This window comes from Typopeltis vanoorti, chromosome 6, assembly GCF_054136105.1.
Source record: "Typopeltis vanoorti isolate ZY-2024b chromosome 6, IOZ_Tvanoo_1.0, whole genome shotgun sequence".
Taxonomy (NCBI): Eukaryota; Metazoa; Arthropoda; class Arachnida; order Uropygi; family Thelyphonidae; genus Typopeltis; species Typopeltis vanoorti.
The window spans coordinates 55,315,573-55,335,550 of NC_143554.1; the positions used below are offsets into that span (position 1 = coordinate 55,315,573).

The 19,978-nt window shown below is 34.9% G+C and overlaps 1 protein-coding gene across 1 annotated transcript in view; it reads left to right on the top strand.

Moving 5' to 3' along the window:
- LOC150105464 (bifunctional 3'-5' exonuclease/ATP-dependent helicase WRN-like) overlaps positions 1-19,978 on the top strand; it is a 370,108-nt gene that overhangs the window by 34,791 nt on the left and 315,339 nt on the right. Inside the window, exons 2-3 of the mRNA XM_090394834.1 lie at positions 437-532; positions 16,650-16,745. Of these exons, the coding sequence (XP_090250960.1) occupies positions 437-532; positions 16,650-16,745 (192 nt within the window). The remainder of the gene's footprint in view (positions 1-436; positions 533-16,649; positions 16,746-19,978) is intronic.

Genomic DNA, 19,978 nt, shown 5'->3' on the forward strand with positions numbered 1-19,978 from the left:
GTGCATTCATAACATACCTAACTTTTTCTCAATTTTTTTGATATTTCTAAGCTGCGCGATTTGTCCGCGAGTTTTTTCAAATTGTCTCAAATCTCCAAAAATATTTTCTAATATATTTATTCATAAAAAACTGCATTCTTCAAGGGTCAACTGTATTTTATTAGCATTTGTGTTCTTCAAAAATTAGTACAACTCAATATTTTAATATTTTTCCATGTTTTCTTCCAGTATGGTATGGTACAAAAAAACAAAAACAGTGCTGAACTTTGATATAACTGAACTCCATAACATATATCGTTGTAGTGCTTTTTTTTTGTGCTATACTGTATTAGGAACATACGTTAATGTTCTTTATATGTTTAATATTGTTTTTAATAATTTATTTTACTATTATATATATATATATATATTTTTTTTTTTTTTAATTTTTTTTTAGCAAAACCAAAAGGTTACAAATGATCACTTACCTGTATTAGATTTTGATGAAACAACAGAATTTGAAGAGGATGAATTAAAAGATGGCATTTTGAGGGTAATGGTTTTCTATAATTAGTTGCAAAATACTAATGTAGTATTTTGTCTATCCTAACAATGTGTACACACACACTTATAAAATGAAGTACACATACATGTACTTCATGAACATACAGAAATTAACACACACCTATTAAAAAACTAGTAATCTGTAAGAAATTGTTTTGTTGAACTACTGCTTTTCAAGGTATAGCTCAGCTCTGTAGCTTCCATCAGCAACCTATACAACATTTATAAATTTTTTTTTTTTTTTTTTTAAATTTCATAATAAATTCTTATCTTGGTTTTAATATTAACTTTAAAGATTTTTAGTCTGTAACTTTTGAATCAGTGTTGGTTTCCTGTCATTGAATATTATTATTATTTTTTTTTGTCAAATTATGTTAAAAATTTGAAATAGCTTATAGTGATCTTTTAAGCAATTTCACCATTGTTTTGAATTAATTTCATTGAATAAATTGATCAACAGGTCACTTCTGCAAAATGTCTTTACTAGTAGACTACAACAAAAATCATCGATACACTAAAAGAAAAGATCCATAATGGGGTATTTTGTTGCCATGAATAAAAGACTTGAAAATCCTCCCCCCCCCCTCCAAGTGTCAGGGGCTGATTGCTTTTCTAATGTGGGATATCCTACCTTCTCATGATGTAATTATTGAACCATTAAACAGATTTTGACATGAGGATTATTCCTTACTTCTTTAACAGGAAAAATAAGGTGGCCGTGATTGTCTTTTACATACTCACTTGCATTTGAGTGACATACTGTTCACTATTAAATCATTTAAAGAGGAAATAGAAATTAAAAATAATAGTAGCATGCATAAGGCCATATGATCTTAAATACAAGAGAACTCAAGCTGTAAGGTGCTGTTAGAGCCCAAAGAAAATTAAATTGAAATTATTGTTAGTGCATTGAGAATGATGAAGAAATTCGAATAAATTTACAGCCATTAAAAGGTATGTTTATATGTATGTGAATTATCTCCTTTATTGTTAATTTAATAATGTTTATTTTTTTTAACTTAAATTGTACTTAATCCATTTTATTCTCTAAAGAGAGCAGGTAGAGCTCCTTTACACTGACTTTTTCAAGCCAGGTGTTCAACCCATCTCTGTCATTGAAGCTTTTGATAGTGAGCTAAGCTATCAATGAATCAAGCTTTTCAGGAGAGAGAGTATGGCAGACAGCTACTATCATCTTGTGGCCCTGCTTAATTTGATAATTAAGTAATCTCAGTTATCCAGATCTTCAATTATCCTACCCCTGAATGGGTTTGTTTTATACAGTGTGTTCTAATACGCACTATTTAACTTTATCTTTAGTTAACACAATCCTCTTTAGTTATCTCAATATATTGATTTCCTAGTGAAGTCAGATAAGTACTATAATTTAACAATGTGTCGGCATAATAATAATAATTTAATGAATTATTATGCATGCTCCTTCAGGGATTCAAGGATTCATCAAGAGAGGGTCTTTTCCAGGTTACACAACTGTCAAATCTTCATTTGAAAATGTTCACTTAAGAACATTTTCAAATGAATGTCTTTAGTCAAGACAATCAGGATGCTCTTGCATCCTGATTGTCTTGACTAAAGACAAAAGAAACCTTTTGTATAATAAAGGTTGCTTGTTTTTCATTTCTAAACACCAGTATCTTTTTTTTGTGCTTAGTAATAATAATTGGGCGCATATAATAGATAATTTTAGGAATATTTTTTGGTATTATTCCACAAATCACATAGGATAAGAAACTATTTTTACTAATTTCTCGACTAGTTTCATGAAAATCTTTTGTTTCACATTGTCAGGATGATTATGTAAATAAACTAAAAAAAATAGTAACAGTTAATATACATAATGAAAATATTTGAACATAACGGAAAGCATTCATTTGCTGTGATGTTGTTTGCTGGTTTGTGAACTGCTGTATACCACTGGTAACTATGTGCATGTTGTGATGAATTATTTATTGAAGACACAACCTGATGTAAAGGAAATGGGTCGTGGCTTTTCAGGAGAATGAGAGAGCATGGCAGACAGTTGGTTAAATATTAATAAATATAAATATTAATGTGAAGACCAAACGTGATGGTTTGGTTTTCATAGCAGTGATAAATCCTAAAAAAGTGAAAGTGAAATCTCCAGCAGTTGCCATTCTTGCTGTACATTAAAAATGTCCTAGATGAAATAGCCATGATTTTCAAAATGGCATGTTCAAGTGGCATTCACAGCTCTGATAAAATATCTTCAATCTTAAATTCCTAAGATCACCTAAACAATCCCATGCATATCTAAAGAAACCAGATGTATACAAAATTTACTGCTCCTGTTAACATTTGTTAATATATAATGGGAGAAATTCATGTGAAAGAGCATTTAACACATTCATTAAAATAAAGCTTAACTTGTTGAATAAAAGGTTAAGCTCAAGCTTAACCTTTTATTCAACAAGTTAAGCATAATGCAACTGGTGACTAACAAAAATGCCATAGTTAAATGGCTAGCTCCAAAAATTCAAAGATGCTGCAGAGAGGATCTCGTATCCAGCTCACTGCAACAACAACAACAACAACAACAAAAAAGCCATCCTCTATCAGTTATGGTCCTCCTTCAAAGTAGAACTGCTTACAGCTGCAAGGAACCTGGTATACACCAGGTAGGTCTAGGGAGGGGGGGGGAAGGTTGGTCTTTAGTAGAGCAGATAAGGGATGCCAATTTTTTATATGGTCTGTAACAAGAAGTTAAGTCATGTTTTTTTAGGATTTTTGTAATTTTTTCCAAGGTGCCTCGGATATAGGGTATGGTGATGGATTTAGAGTAATCCTTGTTGTGAGGGGGTGGGGTTGTGGTTTACTGGTTTCAATATTTTTTGGATATTTTTGGAGGGTAGCCATTGGATGAGAAAGTGTTGAGAATGGTTTAGTTCTGTGGTTAGGGCGTTGTCATTTCAGCAGATAAGTTTAGCCCTGTTGTATAGTGTCTTAATGTCTCCATATTGTTGCGAGGAGGGGTGGTGGGATTGTTGGTGAATGTATCTGCCTGTATGGGTGGGTTTTCTATAGACTGAGAAAACCAAGGTTCCATCAGGCTGGCGGGTGACTAGTGTGTCTAAGAAAGGAAGGCAGTTATTTTTATTTTCTTCCAGGGTGAATTTGATTCTGGGGTGTTGGTTGTTTAAGTGTGTTAAGAAGGAGAGAAGTGTTTCAGAGCCATGTGGCCAAATAGCGAACACATCATCAATGTAGCGAAGCCATATGGTTGGTTTTTGTGGGGCAGAGGCTAAGGCTTTTTCTTCAGAGGTCTCCATAAAGAAATTGGCCAAGGGTGGGGAGAGTGGTGAACCCATGGCTGTCCCCTCTATTTGTTTGTAGAATTTTCCTTGCCAAACAAAATAGCCTGAGTTCATAGTGAACTGAAATAGGGCTGTGATATCGGGAGGAAATTTAGCTTGGATTAGCTCTAAAGATTTTTTGAGTGGGACATTTGTGAATAAGGAGAAGACATCAAAACTGACCATTATGTCAGTGTGTTTGAGTGTAAGGTTTTCTATGCTGGCTTTGAAGTGGGCTGAGTTTTTTTATGTGTGAAGGTATGTTGCCAGTATAATGTGAGAGAACTTTGGCCAAATGTTTAGCTAGTTTGTATGTGGGGGGAATCAATGCCATCCACTATGGGACGTAATGGCACATTTTCCTTATGTATTTTTGGAAGTCCATCAATACGGGGGGGGGGGGGGGTATGGAGTTAAATGGTTTTAATTTGTTAGTGATTTCCACAGGCCAAGAAGTGACCTTCTTAAGGAGCCTGTGGAGTTTTCTAATTTACATTCACCAACAATCCCACCACCCCTCCTCACAACAATATGGAGTCATTAAGACACTACACAACAGGGCTAAACTTATCTGTTCAAATGACAGTGCCCTAACCACAGAACTAAACCACATTCTCAACACTTTCTCAGCCAATGGCTACCCTTCCCCCCCAAAAAATCCAAAAAATATTGAAACCAGTAACCCCCCCCCACACACACACAACAAGGATTACTCTAAATTCATCACCATACCCTATATCCGAGGCACCTCGGAAAAAATTGCAAAAATCCTAAAAAAAAAACATGACTTAACTTCTTGTTACAGACCATATAAAAAATTGGCATCCCTTATCCGTTCTACTAAAGACCTACATGGTATATACCAGGTCCCTTGCAGCTGTAAGCTGTCCTACTTTGGCCAAACAGGCAGGACAGCAAATATCAGAACACAAGGACTACATCTGGTTTCACCAATACAGCCACTCTGATCTTGCTGACCATGCGCTGGATACCTGCCATAGAATACGGTGGAAGAAAGCCAAGATAATACACTGTAGTAAATACAAATATGAAAGGCTTTTCATGGAATCAGCTTCAGCCCAGAAACAATCCAAACCTCAACAAATTTGGCTGCATGAGACTGCCTCAAATTTGGGAAATTTACATCAGAAGACCTTCAGCCCAATTGCCAAAGAATACCAATATTGCCTGCTAGAGGGCACCATCAGGACTTTAGGAGAAATAATAGCTTCCTGCTACTTCCTCATTTACTGTTTGTTATGCCTGCATGCACTAATGTCTTGTTCTTAAGTTTCTTGAAAATGGCAAAAATGACGTTGTCGAAATATTGAAGTATATTAAAATTTATTTTAATGTATATCCTAGTTGTCGTTGTAATTTCCTTAAATTATTTAGTAATAAATAAAATATACAATGTTTAAAAAGATCTAAGATGTCCGGAGGGAAGAGGTCTTCTAGGATATTCAAAATTTCTTGTCTCAGGATGTTTGTAAACAAGCTGATAATGTCTAGACTTGCTAAGATGTCTGATGGATCAATATGTATATCTTTCACTTTTTCTATGAAATGTGTACTATTTTTTATGAAGGAAGATGTTTTTCCCATATGCTGTAAGATCATGTTGGTGAGGTATTTCGCCAAGTTGGAAGTCGGTGAATCTCTTCTATCTACTATTGGTCTTAAAGGTATATCTGTCTTGTGGATCTTTGGACCACCATAGATTCTTGGTATCAAAGGAAGCTGGATACCAAGAAACAAACATCTATTTTAAGTGATGGTGTATGATATTTACACTAGAAGTTCATAGTTGATTTGAAAGTTTTTGTAGGAATTTTTGCAAGTTTCTGTATTTTGTTCATTTTTATTGAAATTAGTTTTTGAGAGCGAGATATACTCTTGGACATGATGCCCATACAGAGAATGACGTTCTTGTTGCCAGAACTTGCCCTCCAGGTTGTGATTTGGTAGAGTATGTAGCAGTGGGATCATGCATTAGCCCACTGGAAAGAGTCCTAGCTTGTTAATGATAGGTCATGATTTTACTGCTATACACTTAAAATGGAGGAATTTTACTGCTGTACCTTGAAATAGAGGGCAAGCCACAATATACTTTGAGATGTTCTATCAAAACATCTCTAAGTATATTGTGGCTTGCCCTTGAAGGATATTGTTTACATTGCATGGATAGGAGGAGGGTTGCGAGAAACTGGAATCCCTTCTCTAGAGACCGTCATGTACTATCTCATCATCATCATACATATCAAGGATTTAGGCCTAGTATGGCCTGTTCCTAGACGTCATCGTTGAATCGTTTAAGAGGACGTCCTGGTTTTCTTTTTCCTAATGGCTTGTATTTTAAGGCTTGTTTTGGTAATCTTTCTGTTTTCGTTCTTTGAACGTGTTCCATCCATCTATGTTTATATTTTTTAATTTTTTCAATTACTGGTTCTTGTTTTAATTCTTTCATAATATCTTCGTTTCTTTTGTGATCAAATAGGGTATACTTTGCAGTTTTTCTCATAAACTTCATTTCTGCTGCTGTTAATCTTTCTTTGTCTTTTTGTTTTATTGTCCAGATTTCGCTTCCATACATTAAGACCGGTAGGGCTAATGTATTGTATACTTTTAGCCTGGTTTGTTTTTGAACTAGGTTTGGTTTAAATATAGAGTTAATTACTCCTGTTATTTTTAAATATTTTGTAATTTTTATGTTTATATCTTTTTCATTTTCATAAGTGATCATACATCCTAGGTAGTTAAATGAATTCACCTGTTCTAAGATCTTGTTATCTAATACTATTTTAGTTCTTGCTGGATCTTGTCCTTTGAAGGCCATAGTTTTTGATTTTTCCGTTGATATTATCATACCATAATCTTTGGATATCTCATTTAGATTTAAAATAGCTTTCTGTAAGTTATCTTCAGAATTTGTAATTATTATTTGGGCGTCTGCAAAGAGGAGAGTGTTTAAGTTAACTGTAGGTGAAAGTTTAATTCCTTGATGTAAATTTTTACTCCATTTTATTATTATTTCATTTAAGTAGATATTAAAAAGAGTTGCTGAGAGGGGACATCCCTGTCGGACCCCTTGGTTTATCTCTCTTGTATATGATAGCTCATGATTTAATCTTATTTGTATTTGATTATTTTCATATATACTTGTGACAGCTTTTAGGATATTATTTGGTATTTGTCTTTCTTTTAATATGTTGAATAATATGTTTCTTTTAACTTTGTCAAATGCTTTTTCAAAGTCAATAAATGCAATATGTGTTTCTAAATTATATTCTCTTCTTTTCTCTATTATTAATTTTAGGCAGAAGGCTGGGTCTATACATGATCATCCTTTTCTAAATCCATTTTGTACCTCTAGAATAAAGTTTTCAGAATATTTCATTAGTTTGTTATTTAAGATTCTGCTGTATATTTTGTAACATGAATTTAGTATACTGATACCTCTATAGTTTTTAGGGTCATCTCTATTACCTTTCTTAAAGATAGGAATCACAATTGCTTTTTTCCATTCTATTGGGGGGATACCAGTTGAGTAAATTTCATTTAAAAATAATAAGAGTCTTCCTTTGAATCTTGTTCCTGCGTATTTATATAGTTCTGAACCTAGCTTATCTTCTCCAGGTGATTTTCTGTTTCTTGTTTCTTTTAGGCTGATTTCTAATTCTTCTTCAGTTATTTCCTTTTCATTTTTGTTAATTGTTTGCCAGTTGTCTTTTTTAAAATATTTGTCTGTCCACAGTTCTATGTAGTAATTTAGAAATTCTTCTAATTTCAATTCAGTGTTTAATTTTATGTTTTCCTTGGTATCTGCATTTAGGTGTTTCAAAATCTTATATACATTGGGTCTTATTTTATATAAATCATGTTCTAAATTAGAAACAAATTTATTCCATGATTCTCTATGTCTTTTTCCGACTTCTCTTTTAGCTATGGCTCTTATTCTTTTATATTCTATTTCATCTTCTAATCTTTTACTGCTTAACCATTTGTGATAGGCTTCTTTTTGCTTTTTGATTATTTCTTTGATTGTATCATCCCAGATCTTCAGTTTTTTTCTTTTATTGAATTTTTTTGTCTTTCCTAAGCTTTCATTTGCTGCTGCATTTAGTATCGTTTTTATATTAAGCCATTCTATTTCTATTTCTTCATTTTGTTTTATTTTATCTAGATACTGGTTAATTCTTTGTTCATATAGCCATTGTACATTTGTGTCATTCAATAGTCTAGTTTTATAAACAAATGTTTCAATTTTTCTTTCTGTTCTTGTTACTTGTAGCCATTTAGGTGGTAATCTTAATTTTATTTTAACAAGGAAGTGGTCACTGCTTATTTCATATCCTCTGTGAACTCTAACATCTAGTGAAAATTTTGATGTCTTTTCATTTAATATGAAGTAATCTAATATTGATTTCCATCCTCTTGCTGCCCAAGTATATTTATGTATGTCTTTATGTTTATAGAAGGAATTCATTATTTTTAGGTTATTATAAACTACAAAGTCAATCAATTTTTTACCATTTCTGTTTAGAGTGTGTTCTCCATGTATTCCTATATTATTATTAATTTTCGTGTTTCCAATTCTTGCATTTAAGTCTCCTGCTAAAATTATGTAATCATTTTTATTTATTTTATTATATATGTTTTGTAGCTGATTATAAAAATCAATATTATCCTGTTCTCTTCCTTCTTCTGGGGCATATAAACCAATTATTGTTAAATAGCCTCTATCTATTTTTATTCTAGCTTCTATTATTCTTTCATTCCATAATTTATAATGTTTTAACTGTTTTGAAAGGGAGTTATGAATCCAAATCATGATTCCTGCTTGTGCTCTTTGGTCTCTCTTGACTCCACTGTATATCACATTAAAATTTTCAGTTCTCATAGTTCCTTTTAATTTCTTTTTTGTTTCAGTGATTACTGCTATTTTAAAATTTCTTTCATTTAATAACTGGTCTAATTCTATTTCTTTATATGCTATTCCTCTTACATTCCAGTTTGCTATGTGTATTATATTTTGTCGTTTCCATTTTAGTTTTCCCTTTTCCATTCCAGGGTTGTTTCCCATAGATTCAATCCGATTATCTTTTTCTGTCAGCTTACAAGTATGGTTATGTTCTCCATGTCAGGGGACTAGCCTGACGATGGAATAGTTCAGTGGTAGGGCTGCTGCCTTAAGGCTTCTGAACTCGCCTTCTTCCGAATTTAAACCCATAGGAGGAATAGGGTATATTGAAGGGGAAAGGGTAGATTATAGAAGAAATATAGTAAGGTTTATAGAGAGGACATAGTTGTAAGGCCAGAAATGAAAAGACCTCATGGCCCTCGAGTACTCTAATAGCACAAGGGTCATAAAGTAAGAAGAGTTGGCTGATAAGGCCTTATAGGAAAGATTGAAGTAAGTGGGTCTTCCTCCAAGTAGAAGAAGGAGAGGATAGATCCAGCTAGGGGTCCATGGGAGTGCCGCTTCCCTTACAATCAAGATGATTGCCCCTTTTGGCCCTGTTGGTCCACGAGTCCTTATTCAGTATATTCGGACCACCCCACCATATATATATACACACACGCACGCGCATGTACACACACACATATGGTGGGCTCCCCTATCCGCAACCCAGGGGATGCACTCTCTAGGGGTTACAGGGTCCCCTGAGAGGGCATGTACTATCTACTCGAATATTTTCAAGAAAAAAAAAAGTTTCCATACCATAAGTAGTTTTAATATGAGTAACAGCCACAGCATTTATTGATGTTTGAATCTCCTCTTTTTGATCTTATTTGATTAAAATCTTTGTCCTCTTCTATGAAATTCATTTTTCTCTCTCTTGCTTTTCTAATGCTGTCAGCCTTGCTGAAAATTTTGACTTCCTTTCTTTAAATGTTAATTTTCTCTGCTCTGACTTTCCTCATAGTGGAGTCATCTTACTTGGAGATTTCAATGTTCATAATTTCAACTAGCTTTGATCTTTTTCAGCTATGTTGAATACATTTACTGTTGGTCATGTGTGAACAGTTGCTATGTCTGCTACACAAAGCAAATATAGCGCAACTAACCTCAATGACAACTGAGCACTATGGGCCTTGCCACCACATCCCATTTGATTAGCACTTAAAAATTAAATGATACTTCAAATTCTGCAACTGCAGACTGGTCATCACAGAAATAAATATTTAATTTTTGTTGTAACTAGTTCCTGGCATGCTTGCTGCAAAAATTTGATGTCAATAGTTCCTAAACCTAGTAAAGTCGATTGATTGTCTGATTACAGTATAGGTTCTCAAAAAGTGTGCCAAGGCTGTATAAGAGAAGAACCAGATATACTGTAATTGGTTTTGATCCTAACTTCTGCCTTCCTTTACTCTTTATACCAAAGCCTGAAATAGATGTATGAAACTGTTGTCACATCCAAAACTGATTTCAAAAGAGCTAAAAGCAGTTTTGCATCTGGATTGCCAACTTCCTTATATAGGTGCTTGCTACATGTGATATTGGATAGTTTCTTATCTTCTGAACTCTGCATCCAATGCTAGAGTTCCACCCTTCTTCTTCCTATACATCAATGACTCACTCTAGTTACTGCTAACCTAATAAAATAAGAATGACAGCACACTGCATTCTTCTAATTCATTTTTGTACAATTTACAAGAAAAAAAAATTTTTTTTTTTTCTTGTAAATTGATTCAAGTAGATGGTACATTACCTTCATCAGTCTTCTGAACATTATCCTCTGCTTCCATAAATTCTGGCCTCCACAGGGGAGTTCACATAGCCTCATCTATTTTAACTAGCAAAAATCACAATCCTGCTTTATTCCCCCCCCCCCCCCACACACACACACAAAAAAAGAAAAAGAAATAAAATAAACACTTTTCATCCAGCCTTAATCTTTTGTTACATTAAAATCTCTAGAAAAGATAACCTAGCCTTCCTTCATGAAATTACACTAACATCAAATCTCTTTTTGGCTTGGCATAAACATATTGAATTTATTATTTATCCTCAGTATCCAAAATACAACCTACAGCTCTTAAAAAAAGTCACTAAACTTATACCCTTAGACAATGTACTGTAGGCATGTAATGAGGTCCTGGACTGTTGTGGATTACATGTCCCTTGACTTTGTCTGTTGAATTTTACAAATAAACTATACTTCAAAGTCCTTAAGTCCTTAAAAGGACTAGCTTAAAGAGGTGAAGCAAGAATGCTTTTCATCTTCCCTGTTATCTGTAGAGGATAGTTTAGGGATAAGGTGGTATTGAGCTATAAAGCTCTGATCATGGCAGGAGGGTAACAGCAATAGCCAAGCCTCAGTTAGAACTTAATTGGCTACAGCATTGCCATCCATTACTCTCCCAGGATGAGTTTTTCTTCTACCGAAAACTCCTATATGCTTCAAAGTTGAAGTAATGCAGAAGTCATATTCCATATACAAATAGTCAAAAGGTATCACACCTTATTACTAAAATACTGTGGATTAGAGAAAGATGTTGGAAAGTTTTTTCACACGATTATACTATAAATTAAAGATGCCAAGAAATTATATTCTTGTTTTAATCCTTTATCCAATTGTAAGCAAATAAAAACTTTTGCATTAAGTAGCATCACGACTGGGTACTTGTATATACAATTAAAGGCAATTAATGTGATAAGCCTCTATATACAAGTAGCCCAGTTTAATGTTACTTCACGTGGAAATTTTTATTTGGTTACAATTGGATAAAGGATTAAACCAAGAATATAATTTCTTGGCATCTTTGATTTATAGTATAATCATGTGAAAAAATTTTCAAACGTCTTCTTGTAATCCAGAGTATTTTAGTAATAAGGTGAGACACCTTTTGACTACTTGTATATGAAAATATAACTCTGCATTACTTGAAGGTACAATTTCTGAGTCTGGTTTCCACTGATAAGACCTCAAAAGCAGTCAAAACCGGTCTGGGTAGTGGCCCTTCCCATAGCACATGGCATTATACATGATTGTAAGGATAAGTGCATTTCATGATGGAATATTAAGGCAGTTAATGCGAAGTCATTAGTCTCTATGTACAAGTAGCCCAGTTGTGATGTTACTTTATGCATGAATTTTTATGCATAAAGGATTAAATTGAATAAAGGATTAAACCAAGAATATAATTTCTTGGCATCTTTAATTTATAGTATAATCATGAAAAAACTTTCAAACATCTTTCTCTAATCCAGAGTATTTTAGTAATAAGATGTGACACCTTTTAACTACTTGTATATGAAAATATGACTTCTGCGTTACTTCAACCTGGAAAAATCTTAGTTTATTTGTAAAATTTTTGCCTATGTTTCTGGCATCTTTAGTATGTAAATAGAACAGAAATTGTAAATAACAAAAAATATATAAAGCACCATATTTGTATCTAATGTAAAATAACAAGAAGCAGTCAATATTTTCTCAACTATAAAAAAAATAGTTATTTATAATTAAGTTAGGAATGATTAGCAAATCCAGCTGTTTCCAATAGATAAAAATACACCAACAGACCTATTTAAGTTATGACAGTGGAACAATATTTGACAAGTTCCTTTATAAAGACATTCCATAAGAAATCAGCTTATATATAGGATTCTTGTCTTATTCCAGAGAACTGTATGCTTGGCAGAGATGGTGTTATACCCTGATATGTTAGAATATTAAAATTCATCTTATCATTGTCTAACAGAGAAACATCCAATAAGAAACCTAGAAATATGCTTGGTATCTAGGTATGAGTAGTTTTGAATACATTAATAAGAAAAGAAAGAATTGTAAACTAAGGAGATGTTATTTACTTGGTATAAAAGAAAAAAATATGTAGGAAAAGTGTGCAAATATTATGTGTATAATTTAATACTGAATTAAGGTCGATATTATCTTTAGTATGAATTAACCTTTATTGTGAAAATACATGCAAGAACCAGACCAACATAATCTGGGTAAACGTAAGCTCGAAGTTTGGGGGGGGGGCAAAGCAGACAGTTGCCCCAAGCAGTCTCATGCTCGCGAAACGTGATTAGAATTGGCGGGTGACAATCGGACAATATGAGGTCAGACACACGTGACGGCAAATTCTACATGCCGTGTGAACAGCCAAAGTCACGGCGATAGCCGTTAGGGAGGAAGTATAAAAGGGTTAGACCCCCCCCGTCTTGTTTTCTTAGTCTCACCATGTGATTGATTATTCAAATAGGACATGGAAAAAAGGGCAGGGAATGAAAGAATAGCCTCGTGGAATGATGGTGAAGGGCAGTGTCCATGGTAGGCACTGTAAAGCTTTACTGGACACCGGATCCCAAACCTCCATCATTTCTGAGGATTATTTTAAACTAATAGATCCCCACTTAGAAAATAATGTTACATACCTCAGAAGGCCAGTAAGAGTAACTGGGATTACCGCTTCCACAGCTCATGCAACAAAATCTGCATATCTAAAGCTGTACCTACCCGAATTCAGACCATGTGTGTGGCATGAATTTCTAGTTTTATCCAGGACTTCTCTGCCACAAATCAAACTCATTTTAGGAGATGATTTCTTGAAGAGGTACAACTTCAGATGTGATTATGCCAAGAAAGAGGTACATATCCTTGGAAAGAGGCGAATCTCAAAGGAAAGTAAAAACAATATCTCTTACAAGAAAGAAGGGGATTCGTCCAGACATAAACCCCAGAAACAACACAACAAGGGCCAGGTCAGTAGTTCAATCACTGAACCTAAGAATGATAATTAGACCTAAAGGAGTCTCATTTGTTGAAGGAAGCAGATCCTCACATGAGCCTTAGGTCACCAGTCGTAGGGATGTCAAAGGAGACTTCTGTCAGTGAAGAGAACTTGAAATTGGAAGAGAGTCAACTGGTGGTGATGGAAGTATATTACAATCAAGTAGAAAGAAAATCAAAAAAAAAAACAAAACACTTCTCTTGGCCATGTAAGCGAATGTAGAAATAACCTGAGATATGCACGGTTCTTCTATAATAGAAGCAGTTTATAATAAAGAAAAAAAAAGGCAGGAGGAAGGGGAAAGATGGTGAGATCTCTATTAGAAAAACCCCAGAGTTGAAGAGAGGAACACTTGAATATATAAAATTTTAGAAAAATTTTCATTTGAAGGGGGGAACCTTTGTTATACCCTGATAAGTTAGAATATTAAAATTCATCTTATCATTGTCTAACAGAGCAAACATCCAATAAGAAACCTAAAAATATGCTTGGTATCTAGGTATGAGTAGTTTTGAATACATTAATAAGAAAAGAAAGAATTGTAAAGTAATGAGATGTTATTTACTTGGTATAAAAGAAAAGAATATGTAAGAAAAGTGTGCAAATATTATGTGTATAATTTAATACTGAATTAAGGTCGATATTATCTTTAGTATGAATTAACCTTTATTGTGAAAATACATGCAAGAACCAGACCAACATAATCTGGGTAAACGTAAGCTCGAAGTTTGGGGGGGGGGGCAAAGCAGACAGTTGCCCCAAGCAGTCTCATGCTCGCGAAACGTGATTAGAATTGGCGGGTGACAATCGGACAATATGAGGTCAGACACACGTGACGGCAAATTCTACATGCCGTGTGAACAGCCAAAGTCACGGCGATAGCCGTTAGGGAGGAAGTATAAAAGGGTTAGACCCCCCCCGTCTTGTTTTCTTAGTCTCACCATATGGTTGATCGGAGCTCTGGGTGCGTGGTCCATCGCTGGCATGCGATCGGATGGTTTTCAGCAGGAAATCTAATCCTGAGATACGGCAGCAGGCTATGCTGCATGGAACGTCGAGGAATGTACGTGTCCAGAATGCTGTGATAATAGAAGGCAAGGAGATGATTGCATTCAATTAACGACGATCGGAAAAAGAGGAACGAAGGAGTATAGATAAGTAGACAATTTATTCTTTGTTATGTGTGTGAATCCAGAAATTAATATTGTGTAAAACTTTAATGACAAGCGACTCAGGGATAGCAACTAAAAGAGACTGTATGAGAAAGGACTTGTTTGTTGTAGAAGATTATGAAAGGACAGGCACTGTATGAATCTGAGTATTATGTGTAATTAAGAATGCTTAACGGGATTTGATCTATAGAGATAAAGTTAACTGAGACTGTAAAGACTAAGATCATAGTGTAAGAAATATGTTTTGTATAGAGTAACTTAGATTGATTGAAATTTGATAGAGTTGTCTTCTAGAAGGTATAAGAATTATCAGATATGATTTATGCCTTAGCTAAACGTTGAATGGAACCTTTTTACTTGTATTATTAGCAGTATGTATATTATGTTTAATAAACCTTGCTATTCTTTAACCAATTTTGCCCCTTTATGGAAATCGATGCACCACTTGTAAAAATTTGTTACGAATCTAAGCTGGAGACTTATAGAAAATAATTCACAGTTACGATTGCATATCTTGTGTTATCTTTGTTCACTTCTTGCCAACTTCTTGATTAACATTCTAATTATAATAAATTTAGTTTAATCCTTTATCCAAGTGTAAGAAACAAAGTTTGCACCTGAAATTATCTTCAGGACTGGGGTAAGGTGCTACAACACCAGGCAACTCGTTGCAAAGGTGGAGCAAGCCAACATCACTCCTATCTCAGTATCTCCAATAATGCAAAACACATCTCCTTGCAGACATGTATAATTTTATGCATTAAGGGAAGGGCCACTACACAGACTAGTTTCAACCTTTATTGAGGTGTCTTCAGTGGGAGCTAGGCCCAAGTGGAGATACCAGGCAGAAGCATTAGCAAGGTCATCTCTACTTATAGGAGTTGCCTAAAAAAAGATGGCACACCGGTTGGCAACTCCTATAGGTAGCTAGTAAAGTCACCTTTCTTATCAAATGATTTCAGTATGTCTTCATCAAAAAAGCATTTAGCAGGTATAGAATTTCTGCCTCTTCTACTCACAAGAAGACCTGTGCTCATCTCCCTTATGTGCAAGTAATTTCTGAACATGTTGCAAAAATTTTAATTCTTCTGAACATTTTTTGTTGCCTTTCATCCCGTCAGAAATATCTCCACTTTTCTTGCATCTCCTAAGAACAAGCTTCCTCATCATGGTTTTCGGGTTGTTTACTAGATTACTTTTTCTTGTGACTTATTACATTATGGACAGACTGGAAGATCAGTTTTTATTAGTTATGAAGAGCACAGGTCTTATGTCAAATACCATGATTTGAAACAGTCTGGATTTGCTGAACTCTGCCAAGCATAGAGTTCCCTGGAATAAGACAAGAATCCTTCAAAAAAACAATTTCTTATGGAACATCTTTATAAAGGAACTTATGAACTTGCTTTTTATTATTTTCTGTTATAATTAATTGCTCTTCTGTTTATATACTGAAAATTCATGTGAAACATAGGTAAGAATTTTACAAATAAACATAAAGATTTTCCATGTGACTTTGCTGTATGTATGATCTGATTACAAGGGCAGTAGGGTTTAACTATTAAGACTGTGCTCATAATAATTTGAATGGACCATATCAGTATGAGTTGATTTGATGCACTTGAAGCTTGATGTAGTCATCTTACTTAGAAACATATAGTTCCATTATAGATCACAGATTTATCCAAATACATTTCTTAATATTTGTTTTCTTCAAAAATTAACAATTGAATCAACTGCTGCTGTTTCATTGACTCTTTCATATTAACTGTAACTATTAGGATTAAAATTTTCATTTTGTGTTTATTGTTGTTATAATAGCTTTTTTTCCTTTCCCCAATTACAAATAATTTTCTAGTATAAAAAAGAAAAGGCTACAAATGATGACTTTTCTATATTAGACTTTGAGGAAGCAATAGACTTTGAAGATGAATTGAATGATGACATTTTGAAGGTAAATTTTTTTCTTTTGTAGTAATAATAATATTAGTAACTCACTTTTGTTTGTCATGAAAATATTCATGTATGAATATCCAAAATGCAGTACTTTAGGTAAGGTCTCTGGAAATCCTTTCGCCATGGTTGAATTATTAGAAAGAAGTGGCAAGGGAATTTTCAGCCTCATTCTGAAGGTATTCAAAATGTATTGTTGCCTTATTTTCTTTGCATAATTCCCCCCCTATTTTTAGACATCTCATTTATTATCAAGTTATTTGATCATTGGTGGCTTCCAAAGAATGTAATAAAGAAGTTTTATTTTCAACCAGGCAATAGAACCAACACACTATGGTCCACACAGTAGCCTTGATGTACTGGATATAATCATATTTAGGAACACCTCATATCAGTTTCAGTTACATGTGGTCGACCTCAGTTCCGATCCCAACCCGGTACTGCTAAGCCTAGGTGTGGACAGTAAACACATCCCCAGTCAGACCTGCACAAAGTTCAATGTAACCTCCACATGCTTATAAGCTCTGTACAAATTATTATAACCCCCCCCCCCAGGAAATAGATGCAGCAATCATAAATTTAGAAAACCAAATACATGCAGGATTGGCAACATCCTCCACAGTAGCAACTCCAGGAAATGCCAACCAGCTCCCAGATGAAATTTTAAACTTAATTCGAGCCAAAACAAGATCGAGCACTAGTACCACAAATCCTTAGCTCCCCCCCCCCCTTCCCCAGGACTGCCAAGAACTCAACAAAGCAATTAACTTAGTCCAATACATGCTTAAAGACTACAGAGACCAGCATTGGGAAAGAAAACTAAGCTCCCTAAAAGCTGAAGATAAATCACTATGGAAGCTATCCAAATCCCTTCGTATGGACATCTCCAACACCCAACCAATTCATGGAGAAAGAGGTGTAATGTACAGAGACAAAAAAAAAAAAAGCAGAAGCTTTCACTGATGCTCTGAAGCTACAATGTAGTCCAAACTACACACATGGACCTATGATTCATCTAAAAAATTCATCAGCATGTTCAGTGCATGCTGCGTCAATCTAGCCGCGATGAAGATATCTGTCATACCTCACCAAAAGAAATATACACTGATATCAGAAAACTCAATAACAAAAAAATCCTGGACCACATGAAATCTCTAACAGAGTTATAAAAGTACTCCCTCACAAAGCCGTAATGCATGTAGTAGCTATTATCAATGAAACGCTAGGGCTCAGCTACTTCCCACATAGAAACTGATGGACATAATTCTCATCCAAAAACTGTGAAAAGCTCCTCAGTTCCCCCCCCCCCCCCCCCAGAACTACCGACCTGTCAGCCTTCTGCTATGCATAGGAAAATAGCTGAAATAAATAGTCCTCAACTGACTGCAAGATGTAGCAAACAAAGCCAACCTCATCCCTAAAGAGCGATTCATATTCTGCGCAGAACACAGTACAACCCAACAAGTCCACATGTTAGTGGAATACATTGCAACTGGAAACAACATAGAGGCATAGTCTTCCTTGATGTGGCAAAGGCCTTACTTACAAATTACTAGCCACTAACTTTCTGATATACCTCATCAAACTCATTGATTCCTACCTAAAGAACAGGAAATTCTAAATCAAATTGTGAGGGCTCAAATCTTCTACGAGAAGAGTCACAGCAGGTGTCCCACAAGGTTCCCTACTGTCTCTCCCCCTACCTTTCAACATCTACATTGTAGATGCCCCAAGCACAGTATCAACCACAATGGCATTATATGCAAGCGACATTGTTATGACTAGATCACTCAGACTGCTCTAGCAGTGCAACAACTACAAAATGCAGCCGTGAACCTTGAAAAGTGATTTCAGGAAAATGGCGAAAGATGTCAATCCTGACAAAATCTCTGCAGTACTATTCACAAGAAGGAAAACAACACATCAAGGTGAAATAACATTGTTCAACTTTGCAATCCCATGGCAAACCAAAATCAAGTGCCTGAGGATACATCTTGGCAGATGTCTCAGCTTCAACTCCCACATTACATATGCAGCAAAGCCAACAAAGCAATCGCGCAACTGTACCCTCTCTGATCAGCTGGAGAAGCAGAGTCAGCACTGAAAACAAGCTGCACATTTACAAAACAATCATCTGACCCACCTTAATCTATGGATCACCAGTATGGGGGTCACACTTTCCCCGGCAACATCAGGAAACTACAAGTGCCTCTGGATGATATTCGACACCCCTTGATTAGTCAAAAACGCTCACCTCCATCAAGATGCAGCCATTCCAGATATTCCCACTCCTTCAGGGATAGCCTCCGAATAGTTCACACAAACAACTCTCCATCCCAACCAACTCATTCAGGAATCATCTAACTACAGAGAAAACGGCAGATGGAAACACGTGTCCGAAAGCAGCTTTGCTTGTCGGCACATGCACTCACACAACCCTAAATGGGTGAGCCAGGTGCTCAATAATTTTCCTTCCCAGCACATAATTAATCCCCAAGCAATGAAGGATCAAAATCCAGGGATTGATGTCCATCCAGCCAGAACCATCAACTGTTTACTATTGAACAGGGGTTTCTGCCTGGTCTCTGAAGAGAATCATCCAGTTGAAAAAAAAAAGTAGCCAGGCCAATGAAACTTTGCCAAATGCACTAATAAAAGGCAGATGTAAGACTGACATTCAGGCAACAGTCATGTTCTTGCTATGCTAAGGCAGTGTGGTGCATGCTAAGGCAACTCTGATGCCAAGGATTGTATTGTAAACGCTCAAGTCAAATTTACAAAACTTTTATAGTTTTGTAAATTTGACTTTTGTAAATAGTTTTGTAAATTCAAACATTTGGCTTTGAAATCATGTTGGATCCTTAATATCTGCTCTTCTTAATTAATCTGTTTATTTATTTAAAGTAAATTTGCATTTATAATTATATGAAGATCTGTGTTTTTCTAGTTATTTAAATTAACTTGATCAAATTAAGTCAGTTCCCAAATAGGAGGAACCTCCATAGTTGTCAGTTTCAATGATGCCCTTTGGTTGGAAAGACTCTCGCTAGATTCAATCTAGGATGCAAAACCCCTTTATAGGGCTTTTCATCCTGCCATTAGAACACACACAATTAGCATAACATAATATACTGGCTTCATAGCTCCAGTTGCTTCAGCTGTAAATTTAAATACACCAAACCAAATAGGCTAATTTTTATTATTAATTTTGAAGTTAAGTTCAAAAATTTTGAA